The sequence below is a fragment of the Cucurbita maxima genome, unplaced genomic scaffold, assembly GCF_002738345.1.
Source record: "Cucurbita maxima cultivar Rimu unplaced genomic scaffold, Cmax_1.0 Cma_Scf00001, whole genome shotgun sequence".
In the NCBI taxonomy this organism is placed as follows: domain Eukaryota; kingdom Viridiplantae; phylum Streptophyta; class Magnoliopsida; order Cucurbitales; family Cucurbitaceae; genus Cucurbita; species Cucurbita maxima.
Genome location: NW_019272017.1, coordinates 94,740 through 112,665, shown reverse-complemented (window position 1 = coordinate 112,665; position 17,926 = coordinate 94,740). Strand labels below are relative to the sequence as shown.

General features: G+C 36.1%; 3 protein-coding genes and 1 long non-coding RNA gene across 6 annotated transcripts in view; 2 read left to right on the top strand and 2 right to left on the bottom strand.

Moving 5' to 3' along the window:
- Nucleotides 1-6,545, top strand: part of LOC111487410 — a 12,190-nt gene extending 5,645 nt beyond the window's left edge. The window contains exons 7-12 of the mRNA XM_023134805.1: nt 551-632; nt 3,413-3,470; nt 4,730-4,854; nt 5,682-5,765; nt 5,854-5,924; nt 6,030-6,545. Coding sequence (XP_022990573.1) covers nt 551-632; nt 3,413-3,470; nt 4,730-4,854; nt 5,682-5,765; nt 5,854-5,924; nt 6,030-6,162 — 553 coding nt within the window. The 3' untranslated portion in view covers nt 6,163-6,545. The remainder of the gene's footprint in view (nt 1-550; nt 633-3,412; nt 3,471-4,729; nt 4,855-5,681; nt 5,766-5,853; nt 5,925-6,029) is intronic.
- A 784-nt stretch (nt 6,546-7,329) lies between these two features.
- On the bottom strand, nt 7,330-12,845 carry LOC111487444 (uncharacterized protein DDB_G0283697). Of its 2 annotated transcripts, none has more exons than XM_023134859.1 (9): nt 12,655-12,845; nt 12,431-12,506; nt 11,956-12,087; nt 9,539-9,613; nt 9,299-9,433; nt 9,069-9,209; nt 8,691-8,788; nt 8,223-8,433; nt 7,330-7,709 (listed from the first exon to the last, which is right to left on the bottom strand). In XM_023134859.1, the coding sequence occupies exons 2-9, from the start codon at nt 12,498-12,500 to the stop codon at nt 7,624-7,626; spliced, it is 948 nt and encodes a 315-aa protein (XP_022990627.1). In that variant the 5' UTR covers nt 12,501-12,506; nt 12,655-12,845; the 3' UTR covers nt 7,330-7,623. The 2 variants fall into 2 exon arrangements, with proteins under 2 accessions (XP_022990627.1, XP_022990619.1); XM_023134851.1 differs by having other exon boundaries at nt 9,069-9,212; nt 9,296-9,433; nt 12,616-12,844.
- On the bottom strand, nt 10,673-11,946 carry LOC111487468. Its single transcript, XR_002719080.1, has 2 exons — nt 11,476-11,946; nt 10,673-11,343 (listed from the first exon to the last, which is right to left on the bottom strand). It is a non-coding gene; the product is annotated as an uncharacterized LOC111487468 (long non-coding RNA).
- Nucleotides 12,846-13,128: 283 nt separating the features above from the next.
- On the top strand, nt 13,129-17,234 carry LOC111487019 (prolyl 3-hydroxylase 1). 2 transcript variants are annotated; one of them, XM_023134226.1, is made up of 8 exons: nt 13,140-13,301; nt 13,443-13,716; nt 13,807-13,882; nt 14,615-14,687; nt 14,939-15,034; nt 15,686-15,736; nt 16,124-16,483; nt 16,680-17,234. In XM_023134226.1, the coding sequence occupies exons 2-8, from the start codon at nt 13,479-13,481 to the stop codon at nt 17,010-17,012; spliced, it is 1,227 nt and encodes a 408-aa protein (XP_022989994.1). In that variant the 5' UTR covers nt 13,140-13,301; nt 13,443-13,478; the 3' UTR covers nt 17,013-17,234. The 2 variants fall into 2 exon arrangements, with proteins under 2 accessions (XP_022990002.1, XP_022989994.1); XM_023134234.1 differs by lacking the exon at nt 16,124-16,483 and having other exon boundaries at nt 13,129-13,301.
- Nucleotides 17,235-17,926: the final 692 nt, after the last annotated feature.

Below are 17,926 nucleotides of genomic sequence, written 5' to 3'. Positions count from 1 at the left end.
GGGGGGGGGGGGGGGGGGGGGGGGGGGGGGGGGGGGGGGGGGGGGGGGGGGGGGGGGGGGGGGGGGGGGGGGGGGGGGGGGGGGGGGGGGGGGGTTAGAAAACTAGACTTTTTTTTTTCTTTCTAAAGGTTGAAGATCACAATAAAGTATAGTATAGAGGATTCTTCCCAATCAACCAAATGTAGATTTCCCCCAAAAAGGGAGAGAGAGAGAGAGTAGAATCTTGGTACATAGTTTGTATATATTTTATTGTTTTTTATTTAAGGAGAAAAAGAAAGTTGAGATCTCACATAGAAAAAAAAAAACATGGTGATACCACTTGAAAAAAATATCAGATCTAACTTTCGCATCCACTTTGTCTCTAATTTATTGTTTTTATATTGTAACTAATTGTGTGGAAGTTAGGACTTCTCGTTGTGGCTACTTAAATATAATCAAATTCAGAATTACGTGAAGTTGTGCATGGTTTCATAAAAATTTCGTATTGACCAATGTTGGGAGAACTTCATGTTTTGATGTTTCTCCATTTTCTCTTTTTCTCTACTCCCAGTGGTGCATTCCTTGAGGATGCAATGTTTGTTTCGTGTGGACATTCATTTGGTGGTCTTATGCTGAGGAGGGTCATTGAGACGGTACGGGCATTCTTCTCCTAATTTATCCTCTTTTCTTATGGTATTTCCGCTATTGTTTATATCTACGGGATATGTGTTTGATCTTTCTCACTTTCCACATAGATTTAAAAAGCATGCCTTATCAATATTTATTCCCTTTGCTACCGTGAGTTAAATGAAGAATATCTAAAATTTAGGAGAGCCCATTTGGTATCCCTTCGCTTTTAGTTTTATTCGCTGCTCACTATTTTGTTGTGTGTGTGTGTGTGTATAATTTTTTTTAAATAAACCAAATTTTCAGTTTAAGATGAAGGGATGAAAGTATGGGCGAGATTTTGATGATGCTCACTGTAGAAGGTTACCAAATGAGTTAAACTTGAGCATTGCTCAGCTGGTTAAGGTAATATATTTTCAACCAAAAGGTCAAATGGTTGAATTTCCACCTTGAACTATTGTTGAATCAGAAAAATTAGAAACAAAGGATAATTACAAAGACTTCTCGGTGGTAAGGCATTCAAGGAGAGGCATCGAAGTAAGCCAAGACCCACGCCTCCACCCACAAATTTCTAACCCCTAAAATTTATCTTTTTTTTTTTTAAAGCTAAGTGCTCCGTGGAATATCCAAAAAGGAAAAAAGAAAAAGAAAAAAAACTTTATCTCAGGAAGGGGGATGGAGCACCACTGTCATCATCGACTGATAAGCCCTATTACAAGCCAAATTCACTGTGCACATGAAACAAATTCTCAAACAAAATTACCCTGAACACACCACAGAGGCTTTGAGATAATAGAATTCACCATTGAATGAAGTCAATCATGTTAATCTCTCTGTGAACAATAAGCCAAACAAAAATTGAACTTTCTTAGAGATTTTAAATTTCCAAGGTGAAGTAAACAGGAAGGAAAACGATTTGGCTGGGCACTCAAATGGGAAAAACCTACATGAAAATACATATGCGTGAGTTTGTTTCTTTTTTGGGAAAAAAAGAGAAGATATTCCTATTGGGTGAGGAAATCACCTTAGAAGATTATTTCCTCGCTAGAATTTTATTAAATCCATTCATGTCTAACAAGGCTTCTTTTTTAGAGTAAGTTTCAATGATAAGTGGAGGCTTATGGGCAATCTTCATTTGAAAATTGAGCATTGGTCCGACAAGAAACACTCCCTCCTGGAGTTTGTAAAGAGCTACGGAGGATGGATCTCCTTAAAGATTTTATCTTTTCCGTATTGGAAATGTTCTTTCTTTGAGGCAATAGGACAACACTTTTGTAATTTGGTAAACATTTCCTCCCAAGCAACTAATCACCCCAATAAAAGTAGAGGAAAATATTTGTGGCTTCATCCCAGCAGAAATTGAAGTTAAGGATGGTAATATTAGAAAATTTTCCCTCCGTTTTGGTGATATTGTTGCAACAGACTGTCCTAGCATGAGAAACTTTAATCGTGATGTTTTATCTATTGAAGAATTTTTTAATTTGGTGGATGTAAGGAGATTTAATCAGGTAATGGAAAGATGAAGGGTTCACTTTCTCAAACAAAGATGATTTGATGACAAGAGTTCATAGTTTAAAGTCCCTTCAGTGCATGATAAGATCGATATTTTGAATGATCTTGTTTTCTGAGCAACAATAATTTTGTGAGATACAAAACATTACATGTCGGTTTCTTGCACAAACAAAATAAATTGCCATTTTCATAAGGTGTTATTTCTCCTAATTTTATTGGACCAACTTTTGATGGAAGTGATTTGGATTTAAATAATGGAAGTGAACACCCAACGATCAATGTTATTAAAGACCATTTTATTGTTACTTATTCGAAATTTTATACAAGAAAAAATCATCTGACAATTGAATTTTCATGGTTCCAAACTCTTTCAATTTTATTAAGGCAGTTAAATTTTTGATGCCTTGGCAGTCAGATCCTATTGTATCATTAGTTGCAACCAACTGATTTTCATTTGGTAACTCAAGATGTTCTATGATCTGATAGGATAAGTCTTGAAAAAACAGGTTTTGAAATTTTAAAGACTAACCTATATTTTGTTGAAGATGTTTGCCTACACCTTGTGGTTCCTCTGATTCAGTCAGCTGCCCTTTGGAATAGGAGTCTTTGTAGCAAACGTTGCATAAGCCTTCTCATAATTTTGTTCATTTGTCATTCTCCATTCTAGGTTCAGACTTAATTCTGAAAAAAGGTGCATGACTTTCCTCCAAATTTTCAGATGTTCCATCTTATTTTTCACAATTTATTATTGACTCTAGTGTTGAATCATTAATCAGTGTAAGCATTGAGGAACAAAAAAAAACTGATCAAGAAATTCATTGTGAGAATGATAATCTTGAACAATCCTTAGCACTCCTTTTTTCAGAAGATGTTGTACCTTCTCTAAAGTTTGTGGATGACCAGGTTAGAGAAGGTTTCAAGTGGAGCCCACCCTCTTGGTTACTAAAGAAATTTCATCTCTTATCGAGATTTACTGTTCTAGTAGTCTAATATCATTTCTTGCCTTCATTTTCTTGAGCTGCTTTTCTGAATTTAAAGCCTTTGTGTCTTTGTTTTACTTTCCTCCATAAGAGTTTCTGCATTTTTAGCCAGAGTGGGAGCTCTTTCTTGCAGATTATTTGCTGTATTTTTGTTTGTTTCGCTAGTTGTTTTTCATTGTTTTGTCCTCTTGTATTTTTTTAAAAAAAATCCAGATGGGATTATGAATTTTTTATTTGATATCGTTTTATGAATTTCTAATGTCAAGGTACCAACAAATACAAATGGTAACTTGAACTTTTGTTTGCTTTGACAGTCAAGGTGCACATTATGCAACTCAGAAATTGATGCTGGGTCTTTGATTCCTAATATAGGTTCGTTAACATCATACTTGTGAACTTTGCGTCATGAACCCTCCCCTCTCTCTCTCTCTCTCTCTCTCTCTCTTAACTTTGATTTCTTGTATAGTGTTTCTCTTTTTGTAATATTTCATAGCTTCCTTTATATATGTGAGTGAAATTGGTGAAATCGTTTACTTTTCATGATTTGGAATCCCTTAAAAGAACTCTACCAAACAAATAATAAAGATCAAATAAATAATTCAGTGTTCGTATAAAAATGCATGTATAATTAAATTTGTGTGTTAAAAAATATCTGTAATTGTTTTGTTATGTTGTCTAACTTCGTGTTGAACAAATTAAGAGGTATAAGGCAGTGTTTGAGACACGTCTAATAGAACACAATGTTTCTGCTTCATAGGTATTATTTTTCAACTTTTTTGAAGTTCTCTTGACCCCAATGATTCAAACTTGGATTTGACCAGATGGTCGGTGTGAAATTTTCTGAGATCATTTTAACCCATAAGAATATCTGTCTTGGTAATGATTCAAAGTGAGTTGCTGAGAACAATAAAAGTGAAGAAAACAGAGCGTTTGAAAACTTCATTGAATGATGTTTGTGGAGGAAGGAAAAAGAAAAAAAAGGCGTTTAATTGTTGATCAGTAATTTATTTTAAAATTATAACAGTATCAAGAATGCATTGGTTCTTTCAAAAACGTCAGATATTAGTTAAACTTAAAATGTTTCATAAACTATTGGAACATATGAAAGAAAAGAAAAAGGTGACACTTGGAATAATAAATTACTTATTTATTTCACCAAATTATTAACCAAAATAATTAAATTTTCTTCGTAACAGAATTGAAAATATAAGAAACTTAGAAGGGGGAATGGAAAATACAAATAACTCTTTAACATTTGTCTTTGCTCTTCTTCCGAGTAAAACATTATGTTTAATCACATATCTAAAAAGTCATAAATAGGTATAAGAGTCATGTAGTAGTCAAAGTGTCGAAGTTGGTGAACAGTGAGATTTGGGAGTTCTGGTTATAAGAATAAAAGTATCAAGTATGTTAAGGACTATAAAACATAAATGAGAATTCAGTACTATTTTCTGTTTTTGTGGTTTCCCTTAATATCAATTAATCCATCAACTACGCTTTCTTCTTTTTCTTCTTCAACTTCTCTCTCTCTTTTTTTTTTTTTTTTTTTTTTTTTTTGTGATATGACAGTTGTGAGAAGTGTTTTCCTTTTTAAAAAAGTTCATGTTATAGAAGTGTAATTCCATCTGCAGCACTTAGAGCCGCAGCTTCAGCTGTGAAGCAAGAAGATGACAGGAGGCTATTCCACAATGCAGCATTGAGGAAGCGTCGGAAGGAAATGGGCGACCAGATGGATCCAATGAGAAGATTAAACAGGGTAATTTATTTATTTATTATTATTATTATTATCTTTTTTTGTGAAAAACATCAATAATACTGGTGGGAAGTTGGAAATTGGAAATTGTGACCTCAAATAATAGAGTTGGCTTTGACCGAAAGAATCATCCATGCAAGATGTTTATCTAATTCTGAAGTGCCATCCGGGAAATTGGACGTAAAAACATAGTTACAAATGTAAAAATTGGGGGAGGAAACTTCTAAGCCATAAAAGACTCGATGTTTCTATCTTGCCTGTCTAATCGTATATATGTAAACAGCTTATACATTTTGGAAATCATGTTTCATCATGCCTGTTGAGGAGTAGGTTTAAAGTACGCACGTCATTTTATATAACTGTAAGTTGAGATAACATGGCTTGAAAAAATGTTATACGGCTGTTTGATTTTTATCCTAAAACTGATCTAATGATTTGTAAAAGGAAACTATGATATAATCGATCTGATATTATATGAATTTTAGCTTGGTAGCAGATGCCTTTTAGTAGTGTAGGCTCTCATACAGTTAGCAAGAACTTGATTACTGATGTGTAATTTGATCGAAGATGTCAACATTTTGACCATCTGAAAAACTTGAGTGAAACGATTGGTTCAGTCTACGACAAGGTATCATAAATCAATTGTTTGAGTTCTCAATTGCAACCTAAATTATGTATGTTACAACTTGAAAAGAAAAGAATTCCTTGAGCTCCTGGCTATTTGGTATTCTAAATAATCTTTATGCGCTATGTTCAAGATTTCAGATGCAAGACATTGCCTAATGTTGTAATTTTTCTAGTTTATAAAGACCTAATACAATCATCTTCAGGAAAACGGTGATATTGCCATCGATGATGGAATCCATCGAGGAGTTCAGTACCCCTTTGCAGTAAATGAAAAGGTCCTAATAAAGGTGAACAATTTTCTATCATATTCTGACTTTTTTCTTTTTAACTACCTGATGAAGTTTAGAATTTGAGAAGCGTTCTGGTATATCTTAGGGAAATAGGAGAACACCAGAAAAATTTGTTGGGAAAGAAGCGGTCATCACATCCCAGTGTCTGAATGGCTGGTTAGTACGCATACTACAAAGTGATGGTTCATGTTCTTCCATAGGACTACATAGTTCGTTGTCTCATCAGACATTGTAGTTATAATTTTCTTCCTTAACCTTCAGGTATTTACTAAAAATCATTGGGACTGGAGAAAATGTTCGGTTGCAATATCGGTCTCTTAGGAAGATCCTGAACACGACACCAGCTAACGAGGATAGCTGTCCCTCACAGCCCCTTCAGCACAGCAGCTCATAAAACTCTATGGATGTTGATGATTAATCCGGAGCAACAAGTTGAATTCAAATCACGGTTTGGTCAGCAGAAGATTGTGAATTTGTTTGGACGGTGATATATTTATCATCAAGCATCAGAACAGCAGCTGTTAGTTGGTTTTAGGTTTCTGTTACATACTTAAAAAAAATTCTGGGAAGTGTATTTAGATTTTTGTTTAGTACGTGAAGTATCATTAAATTATAGGCCCCAAGAAGACCTCTCGATGTATCATTAGGCTTGAGATGAGTGAGACAAATTATATGCAAATTGAGACTTGAGGCATGGATTGTGGGCCGAGAACACTTGGCACATCCTATTAACTAAAGCTTTTTATTGGAAGCCTGCCGTGAGTAATTTTCAATCAACGGAGCACATTTAGGTTCTTAAGCACAGTCCCTGTTTGTTAAAAAGAACTAATTTAGGCTTTCCAAACCGCACGGGTTTAATTTTCATAAATCCTTTAAGATCCCACGTCATTTGGAGAGAAGAACGTTTATAAGAGTGAAAATCTTAGATAAAGCACAGTATTTGTTAGCGGTGGGCTTCAGTTATTATAAATGGTATCAAAACCAGACACCAGGCGATATTCAAGCGAGGAGGTTAAGCTCTGAAGGAGGTGGACACAAGGTGATGTGTCAACAAGGACACTAGCCTTGAAGGGGATGAATTATAAGATCTCACATCCGTGGAGAGGAGAACGAAACATTGTTTACAAGAATAGAAACCTCTCCCAAGCAAATGCGTACAATATCTGATAGCAGTGACCATGAACGGTTAAACTTAGGTTATATCTGCTTACAATTATTATACTTGGATTAATATGCTCAAAAGATGCTAACACTGCATCTCCCTACATCCTAAACCCTAAATAAATATTGATTTTTAGTGCTTCCCCACACAGCTCATCCTAGCTAAATATAACACGACTTTTAATTGGCTTGGGAATATATTGATTTTAGGCGATGTTTCTTATAGCACACTTTCGTTAGTTTATGATCTACCCTGTAAAATTTTAATCGAATCTAATTAGAAAACCTTCAATAATGCGACTTTAAAATTCTATTTGTAATCAATTTATATTGGTAGGTAGACAACCAAATCACATTTAGTTAAAGAGATTGCATACACTCGGCTTGATTTAAATGCAGATTGCTTGGGAAGATGTCCATTAAATATGAAACACAAAGACTAATGTTACATTTCAAAAAATAGAAAGGCCAAGTGTTAAAAACATTGCAAGTCAAAACAGAGGCAGACGTACACTTTAACCATGTCGTGCAACCACACACCCTAGCCACCTGAAATCATTCGCCATGGTTTATAATTGAATCGACAAATATGAGGTAAGAAGGGAAAAAAGGAAAAAAGGAAAAAAGGAAAAAGGAAAAAAGAAAAAAATCTAGTCTCCAGCCGCCATGCCCTTGTGGTTGTAGGTCAAAAACTTCAATAAGGGCGGAATTTTCTAGCAGCTCTCAATTGCTGTATCCGTTTCTTGTCTTGCTCAAATTTACTTTGTAACATCAGAATCTCTGCAACAAATAAGATATTAAGTGAAGTAAAATCTTCTGTTCCTTTCACTTGTAACGATCCACTTGTATGAGAAATTGACGAATGAAATTAGAATAGAATATCCGGTGTTTATCGCACCCCAAGTTAGCAGCTATGTATTAGCACATTCCCAAAAGAAATAACCCTCCTAGAAGGAAAATACTAGAGTTTGAGTAAAACAAAATCCAAGAAGAAAACATTTAATTTTGAACCAATAAAATTTGCATGCATGCAGACCAACCATTGATATGGCCCCAACTGAATACAGAAAGCTCAAGGAAAACAATGGCGAACACATAGCACAACGGATAAAAAAAAAATTACGTTAAAATGAATGAGACATTAGGCAATGACACTAAACACACAATCTCCATTCCAATAGTCGCTTGGGACTACTTTCTCCAGTACCACGAAATAAAAAAATCCCAAGGACTGCTGAAATATGAAAGTGTGAATAAAATATATTATGATTTTAGGAGTATAACTGTCCATACCATTCCTCTGTGCTTCTCTTCTTTGGAACCGATAGAAATCCAGCCCAACTTCTTTCCGCTTCTTTTTAGAAATTTTATCCTCTACAGCATTTTGCGCTACCGAACCCACAGTAACCCCACTTTCAGCATCCGTGGTCTTTTTTCTCCCTTTCTGATGTACAACAACTGTCCATCCCCCTTCAGCTGCTTGAGCCTCCCTTTCTTCCTTTTCCTGTGTGACAACAAAGTGAAACAGCTCAATACACGGCTAAATATGCACATCTGATGCATGACTGTTATTAGATGACATAATCAATGCTCAAGTATCTTCAGCATCTTAAAAGTATTTTGGTGTTCTTCATCCTAAAGGGATATATAGCTCCAAATCACACTCAAAATTCATGAAATCAGTTTAAGAGGTAGAACTTGCCATGATAAATAAGGATGTACGGTTTAGGTTGAGTCATTGCTCAAGGAAACATTCATTACCTGTTCTAGGCGTGCCTCATGTGCAGTTATATAATCATCTATACGTTGTTGCAATACCTTCAATCCCGGTCTACTTTCATAATATTCTTTGATCCATTCTGCAGACCAAAATGTTCTCAATGTGAAATTTAAAAGACCCAACAGAATATTTTATTAAAATGTGAATGATACAGTAATCTCCCTCTAAACTCGCAAAGCAGGCCAATGCTTCAGCAAATGATTAAGAAAAAGTCAAAGAGAACGTTTATTTCACAGCCATCAGGAGAGGGAAGGGCAGGTTATTACAACCGAGGTACTAATAATAAAAAACAATTCTGACAATAAGCGGGAAGATTGAGCAGCATTGAGATAAAATGACATTATGCCCATAATTCTTACTTTTCATCCCTTTTGAAGTGTCTTCATCTCCAACAGAAACTTGATAGACATCATTTTCATTAACATCATCACTTGATTCTATCGACTTCTTGGGATCCAGAGAACTTGAATCATTTCTTTTCTTTTTGGAAGATTTTTTGGCTACAAGAAACTTTTATGTTAGTACATCAGTTGAAGAGATATTCTAGTAGTAAAATATATCACTTAAACTCCATCCCTATTTTTAATACCTTTCAAGAATGCACCACTGTCCTCCAGGGGCTGATAAGCTTCCGGCTGCGTAGCTCTTCCATTTTCTAATGAGTTTTCACAATTGTTTGAGGATTTGCGGTTCTTTTTATTTTTCCTTTCTTTCTTTACTTCATCTACAAATAAAACTACCAGTTATGTCTAAAGACTCCCAAGGTAGCACACACAGCAACAGTAACATTGACTGACAGCTGCAAAAAAGGTTGAGGCAGTTTAAGTACCAGTTTTCCTGGGCTTTTCAGCATCTTCTCCCTCCACATCAAATTGATCCGAATCTTCCTTGACTACACTTATGCCTTAAATTGCAGGACGAAGATAAACAAGTTAATAAATTACATGACAGTGACAAAGAAGTACAGAAAGAAAATAATGAAAAGATCGTTGGTAGAATTCTAAAAGAAGACATAATAATTACACAACTCCTTGGTCACGTAAACCCAAAGAGACAAATAGAATTTAACCCAGGCTGATCACTCAAAAGATTATATTATTCATCTCATACCAAAGCATCCTCTAGTCTTGAAGGTGTGCTAAGCAATGTTCCTTGGCACAACAATGTCTCGGGCACCCTCAGAAGCACTAGTACACAAAACACACCGCTAGACCCCAAAGATCAAATACGACAACTTCTGGCTCAGTTTTTTTTCTTTTTTTTTTTTTTTTAATGACAAATCAAACTTTCATTGACCAATATACAAGGGGGTTAAAAAAAAAACAGCCCCACAACAGGAGTCCAAACACTATCTAAGAAACAGATTCCAGTTTGAAAGAATAAGAGCTATCTAATAATTTAAAAAAATGGAGCAACCAACACCCACAACAAAAAGACATCACATCTAACAATATCCCTGAGACTATGCTAATATTAGTAGAGCTGTAATACTTCAAATATATTAGTCATACTGTCCTTTATCAACCTATTTGCATTCTATTATTTAGGTGTTATTCTTTTGGATTGGGATTGCTCTCTGTAGTTTGTTAGATGCTGTTTGTTTGTTTTTTATGCTCTTGTACAAATTATATTTCACAATGAAACCTCGGATTATTATAGTACAAGATACCTCTCTCATCTAACTCGCTGAAACACATCATCCAACTCTACCTTCACCAAGTCACTCAGAACCACAACCATCTTCCTAATCTCTTCCAGTATGAAAAAGGGCCCCTAGACTTCCCCTATCCTTATCTAAAATTGGCACCATTTTAAGGCTTTCAGTCTTCCACAAAGGGGCATAGTGTACAAGAAAAGTACAGAAGACAATATTTCCCCCTTAAATGATTTATTCCCCACTCTATGTGAAACACCTATTGATTTACCTTGACTCCCACTAACTAACAGCTCTTGTTTTTTTTTAACTTACAACCCTCAAACACATCACTATTCCTGTTCCAGACTCTTAAAACCAACTTTACCGAGAACAACTTTCACATAATTGAAAACCCTCCCACCATCATCTTCGACACACCCCCACTAGGAAAGGAGAGATTTTTTTGTTGACATGAAACCAAGCTTTTATTGAAAAAAGTAAACAATGTACAAAGACATACAAAACAAAGCCACAAAAGGAGTCCTCGACTATCTATAAGAACTTTGATCCAAAAGAATAAAACCTATCTGATAATTACAACAAAAAATAAAATTCATGGATGCCCATAAAGAGCTATTAAACCTCAACACCTCCTACAGCTCTTCCAAATATCTCTCAGCCCCTCTAAACATAATGTAAATCCTCTCAAGCCGCACCTCCCATAAAATAGAGAAGGAACATTGCCACAACACTCTTCCCTTTTCACAAAAGGGTGAGTCCATCAAGATCTCCTTAATCATGGTTAGACAATCCTTGTTATGCACCCACACCACCCCAAGCACAAGGCAACGACTCCAAAGAGAATAAGAAAACTGATAGCCCCAAATAATCAATGACTCCTTAAAAGTCACCACTAGAAAAGGAATGAGCATGTTAAAGAGGGATGAGAGAGCAATATATTTCCAAATCTAGAAGGGCAGGACCACACGAAATAGGACCTATACCCCAAAAGATAGGCCAATGATCAAAAGAAAAGTAACTCCAAGTCATTAAGTCGGTTCACATAAATCTACTATTAACAAGAGGAAGGTCCAAGAGTTCAAATCCTAATTCCTTGATAAACGTATGACCTATACCCCAAAAGATAGGCCAATGATTAAAAGAAAAGTAACTCCAAGTCATTAAGTCGGGCCACATAAATCTACTATTAACAAGAGGAAGGTCCAAGAGTTCAAATCCTAATTCCTTGATAAGCGTATTAAACTCCCTCACAAACCTGGAAAAGCCACCCTCACTCATTTTCACCACAAGAACCCTAGGAAAATTGAAATCCCTCACCAAACTCGCCTAATTATCGAGATATTAAACAAGAAAACAATGGCTTAACCAACTCAACTAGCAATACCCCATGCATATCCAAATCAACAAGCCTCAAACCACCCTTATTTAAGATGAGACCAAAGAAAGCAAAAGCTTCATAGCAACCATAAAAAAGAAAGTTAACTCATGCTATCAGAGGACGTAGACAGAATGTCCCAATTAATAACAAAACAATTTATTTTCACAAGGACCTAAAGGGTTGCGGTACTGAACATAGGAAGTTGACATACCGTTACGTGCTTCTAAAGCATTTACTGCCTTAACATTGAGTTGATCGGTCTCATCAGAAGACGTTTGTTGAAGTCTCCTCTTCGATGACCTTTTCCGCTTCTTTTCTTCGTCAACTTCAGTGGCGATACTGCCTGAAAAAACAAAAGAAATGAAATTCAGTAACGATACGAGATGACCAATAATATTAAACCCCTTCGATTCTAGAAAATAAAGGAGTGAACGAAAGTGGACATGGATGAAAACAGAGCATGAGGATTAAATAGGTAACCCCATCACCCATAGGGGTAAGCACTAAAAACCAATAAACAAAAACATGCTGTGCCGAAGGAAGGAAGACACAATTAGGAGTTCAAGATATTAATGGAGTCCAGAAGCAGATATTCTTCAACCCTTGTTCTAGTCCGTTCGAAGATAACTGAAGAAGTGATGAGAAAGTAAGCATATAGTATACAAGGTAGCAAGTAAAAAACAAACCCTTTGCAACGGCAGGTTCGGTGTTACTCTCGCGAAGCCTTTTGTCGCGCTTCTTCGTCCGTCTATCCATCTCACTCTGTGCTCCCGAAACACAAGCAAAGAATAAGTTAATTATTAGCAAAAGATACACAGATGATGAAAGCCCAATTGACAGACATACGTCATAAATAAAAATGCAGACATATGTCTTAATCCGAATAGTTCAATCGAGAAAAAAGACGCACATGAAGACTGGGAGAATAGCAGTAACAAGAAGAGAGTAGAAAATCAGAGAAAATCCGCTAGGAGGGAGGCGGCGGCGGCACTGTCGGAAGACAGAACAGAGCTACTAAAAGGGAGGAGCAGCCGGCGAGAGGAAGGAGGAGAAGGTGGAGCACGTGAGAGAGAACGATGGAAAGGGTCTAGGGTTGCCAAATTCCTTTTTGAAGCATTTTTCTATTTTGTATTATTAAAATAATATGTTTAAATTTAATTCACTTTTTATTTATTTATATATATATATATATATATATATATAAAGAAAAGAAAAGAAAAGGCATTTAGCTCAATTTTATGCATATAGCTTGCCTATTGTTGAAATCCGTGTGTTAAAAAGATTATTAATTTTGATTAACACTAATACTTAAGTTTACCAAAAATTAAACCATAGACTGCTAATTCTTTTATCCTACAAATTCTTTCAATTTTTCTGTTTTTTTTTAAATATATAAACATATCATGTTTAATATCTATTTTGTTCTCTATTTAAATTTTGTACCGGCTTCTCATCGATGGCGCGTGTTTACGAGAGAGGGATGCATGGAGAAGAAGCAGTCGCCTCGCCATTAAGGATTTCATTCCATTGTTGTTGCAAATTGGGATATCGCTTTCGGTAATTCTCTCTCCAAAACCTGTAATCCCCAATTGACTCTCCTTAATATTATAGTAATCCTTAGAATCATTCTCAAACAGCACAGTTGAACATTGTTTTATATATGTCACACAAATCGTTGTATCTTTGTATATGTTGAAGGTATATTTTTATGGTCAAGGGCATTCCATCCGATTAATGCCATTGAAACGAGAGACGGAGAATTGGATGAAAATGGGAGACGAAGCGGAGATCAATCAGCGGTGGCGTCTCATTCTGGAAAATTTCTTAACCCTCGAAGAATGCAGGGAACTGGAGTTCATCCATAAGAGCTGCTGTACGGTGGGTTATAGACCATACGTCTTCTCCACCACTCTTTTGCATCTTGTTGTCTCTAATTCTGCTCAATTGATCATGCCTTTTGTTTCGATTAGAGGTATGACCACCCATTCCTCCATTTTCTCCATTTTTTCCTTTTTGGTAATGTTTATGCCTAATTTTGATTAGAGTTCAATATTTGTGACAGAGCGGTTGAAGGAGAAAGCGGAGGAGTTCTTTGGCTGTGAATATGAGCTCTTCGTCGAGTTCACTGGCTTGATAAGGTTATTCTTTTTCCTCCTTATGTGTTAAAGGCTTAAATGGGTGTTAGTCTCTTCTTGCGTAAACCCCAAATTTTGAAGAATGAACATAGAGAGTCAGACGGCCATAAATTAGAAGGCTGAGTCTTTCTTTGTCATTGAAAATCGTCTATATGGTTAACTTTAGTTCAGGGAGTCTGACGGCCATGTAACAGGAGTACGTTATAATCAGCCCAGTCTGGTATGGGCCTTCGCAGGTTGGTTCTTGTGATCCACGGTTTAATTTCTGTGTGTTTAGTATGACCCGTGGAAGGACTAAATCTTGGAATTTCAACGACTTACCTAGACCCGAATACATAAAAAGTTCAAAATCTTGCTTCATAGTTTGTAACAGTGATTGGTTCTTCCTCAAAAATACTTGCAATAATACTGGGTTGGTTGAATGCCATTACAACCGTTTCTTTTGAATATTTGGATAGAATGGAATAAAAGAAATTCTCAAGATTGATACAAAAATCATTGTGAAATTTGGGATTCATTCTATCTTGTTTTTTTTTATTCACTTGGGAGTGTTCTTTTCTTTCTTGTTCTGGCAATCTCATTTGTGATTAATGTCTATATATTTTTCAATGAAATATCTTTTTTTTCGCTCTCTTTTGTGAACTATATAGAATACTTCATTTGATTTAATTTTCATTTTCAAAAAAAAGTGTAGTAGAATCTGTATTTTTCTTCTAACATTCTGTCGTAGTTCAGCTGGACCAGGGGAGCAAGGATTGGATGGCATAGTGACGACAACCGGCCCTATCTAAAACAACGTGAATTTACAGTATGTGGACCAATCTTTCCTGGGAAAGTCAGATGTCATTTTTTGCTATCCCTTCGACAACCTATTCTTTCATTTCAATTGTAGTTTTATATCCTTTTTATTCTCTCTTGGACTTCTTTTCTGTTTTTCTTTCTGACAAGGGGGAGGGTGGTTCAATTCCTATAGTACCTTCTCCCTGAAATTCATTTGGTATTTCTTCTCCATCATTACAGTACTCTAGCTGATGGTTGTCTTCGTGTATTTGGCAAAAGGCAGTGTGTTACTTGAATAGTTATGGAGTAGATTTCGAAGGTGGGCTGTTTCACTTTCAGGACGGGGAACCAAAAACTATCTCGCCTCTTTGTGGAGTAAGTTGATTGATAAAAGCTTTTTACCTCTTCCATTTATTTTACTCGGTACATACAGCAATTTTTCTAATAAAAAAAATTGTACATTTCTATGTTTGTCAACATGAATGTAGTTCAATTGGTTAAGACATTAAAACCTCAATTGAAAGGTGGAGGTTCAAATCTCATCCTCTCATATTGTAGAACTCGAAAATGGTACATATGCTTCTTTGAAGGATGTGCTTGTGCTCTTTTGAGCGAAGCAATCTTCAGTATTTTTTGGTCAATAGAAATAATAAGTGGAGCTTAATCCTCGGCAGTATGAATTATAGCCCATGTTTCATTGCTGTTCTTATAGTTCCCTTTCTAATTATTTTAGTAATTATGCCTTCTTTGTAAATTATAATTAATTCTAATTGTGGGGATATTCTATAAGAACGTTTGACTTTGATGTAAATGGAGATGAGTCATGCAGAAAAGGGCATTTTCTCTGAATTGTTGGATTTCGGTGATAGGTTTTTAGTTCATTTATCTATATCAATGAAAAGTTGTTTTTCCTCTTACAAGAAATGCCATATTTGTCTGAATAATTGAAGGTGGTGGATTATATTTGCTAGTAGTTTGAAACAATGTACCAATCAAGTATAGTTAATACATGTTTTGCTTTATCAGGATTGTGTGATGTACACGGCTGACAGCCTCAATGTTCATTCTGTTGATGAGGTATGTCCAAACACTCTGTCCCTCTGAATCTGCATGTGAAATCATTGTTTAAATGAATAACATCAAATCTCTCCCATGGTTCTTTGAGGAATAATCTAACTTTTATTGAGAGGAAATGAAACAATACAAGGAATATAAAATTAAAGCCGACAAATGGAAGTCAAACTATATAAAAAAAGGCTTCAATCCAGTAAAATAAGATCAAAGGGTAATTCAAAAAAGCCTCGTCATCGAAGCCGAGAGAGAGCACATTAATTCTTTCTTGCTGTTTTTCTTTTACTGTAATTGAGGGATCATGCATGTTGATTAATCCTCAAGAGAGTCGCTAGTAGCCCTCTCGTAGACAGCTGTACTTCATCTTGCTTACCACGTGGTTTCCTTGGATAGGTAACCAGTGGAGAAAGACTTACGCTGACATTATGGTTCACCCGTGATAGTTCCCATGATGAAGATGCAAAACTTCTTTCCCTTCTTTCACAAAGCCATTTACACGATCGTCTTCCTGACTCATGCCTACCTCAGCCTCCATCCTGTAATATGTATTGGTTTTCACCAAAAGACGATCCAAATTTCAAGTTCGGTTTTGATATATGTTGGGCAAGACTGCATGCGCTAGGATACGGCATTTATTTTCCTCAGGACCATAGTTTGTCAGAGTATCCAGATTTATTCTCACAGGATGTACAATTAGTACGGGGTAATAAGATCTTCTCTCAGAAGTTTGATAGCATTTTGCATGCACTTCAGGTATTCCGTCGAAATCACCCTCAACATTATTCCCCCTTGTGATTATATAGCAGAATCTGGTCGTTTTTCACGTAACGAGAAAAAAAAAGTTGTCATATTCAGAATCGTCAAATACTATAATTAATTCACTTCGTTTTATGTAGTTTCCTCATTGAAAAAGTCTGCTAAAACGAGTTACCTACACCTGCTTAAACAGGTAGTGCAATTTCTATATTGGAAAGGCAAAGAATTGGATTCTACTGACTCCAAGGAAGATTCAAGCTATGCAGAAGGTTTATCTCCAAAGAGAAATGTGGGAGTCGATTTCTTTAAATCCGAGTTCTCAAAGGACGATGCACTGGCGGAGTCAGTCTTCTTGTATGCTAGTTCTGATGTCAAGGAGAAGCAACACCGGTTGGGGTGGGCTAAGCTTGCTGCAGTAGCAGAAGCTTGGGAAGATTATGCTTCCAATTTAAGGAGAGAACTCCTTCGGAGCTTCGCCCATTGGAGAACCAGTCAATCCATATACAGTGTTCCATATGGTAGTTGACTCTTCCACTTCTGGGATAGTGGCAGTCTCAAATGCTAGAAGTAGCTGAGCTTCAAGGTCAGTTATGGGCCTTTGTACAGCTTAACTAGATTTTACTTGTCCCAAGTGTGCAATCCTTTGTGTTATATTCTTACCCTTTTCAACGATTTAGCCATTTTTCACCGTTTTTAAAGGGATATCATTTCTGTTTCTAAAAAACTTGGTTCTCGTTTTAGTGTCTTAGTATCTGTCTCATATATGGTTTTCAACCAAAAAACCAAATATTTTTAAAGCATAAGCGCCTAAATATAATACTTCAAAACCCAAAAAAAAAAGAAGAAACTAAGAAACCCCTAAATTGACTAAAGGAACAACACTGTTTACATTATAAATAAGTGAAGGAAAACAAGGAGGCCTCAACTATTTGTTTTAAGCATGCTAGAAAGTGTTTGTGAGCAGAGGAGATGTGCTCCCAGAATAGGTAGGTGGCGTGGATGGCATAGCAGATTTCGCAATATGGCAAGGGCTGAATAGCGAACATGGACATGCACACATCGGTGGCATTGTTAGCGCACAAAGCTGGATTTGATGTTTGTGTGGCTGTGCGAGAGTGACTCTTGATATGTTTAATATCGAGTTGAGCAAAAGTAGTCATCTTGGAAGTGTCAAATTTAACCGTTGCAATCACTCCGATCAAGGATGACTTGGAAAAGGGTTTAAATTCTTTGTAGATCCATCCTTTCTTTCTCTAAAGCCTAACGTAACGATTGCAATCACTTTGGGAAAGCACCGTTTCAAGACACCAAAATTCTTTCTCGATCATTTCTTTGCTTTTTGTTAAGGATTACTGAACTCAACAGAAACTAGATTTCACCATATACCAGATGTGTGTAATTCTTATAAAAAGCAAGACAAATATTGATATTCCTCTTCAA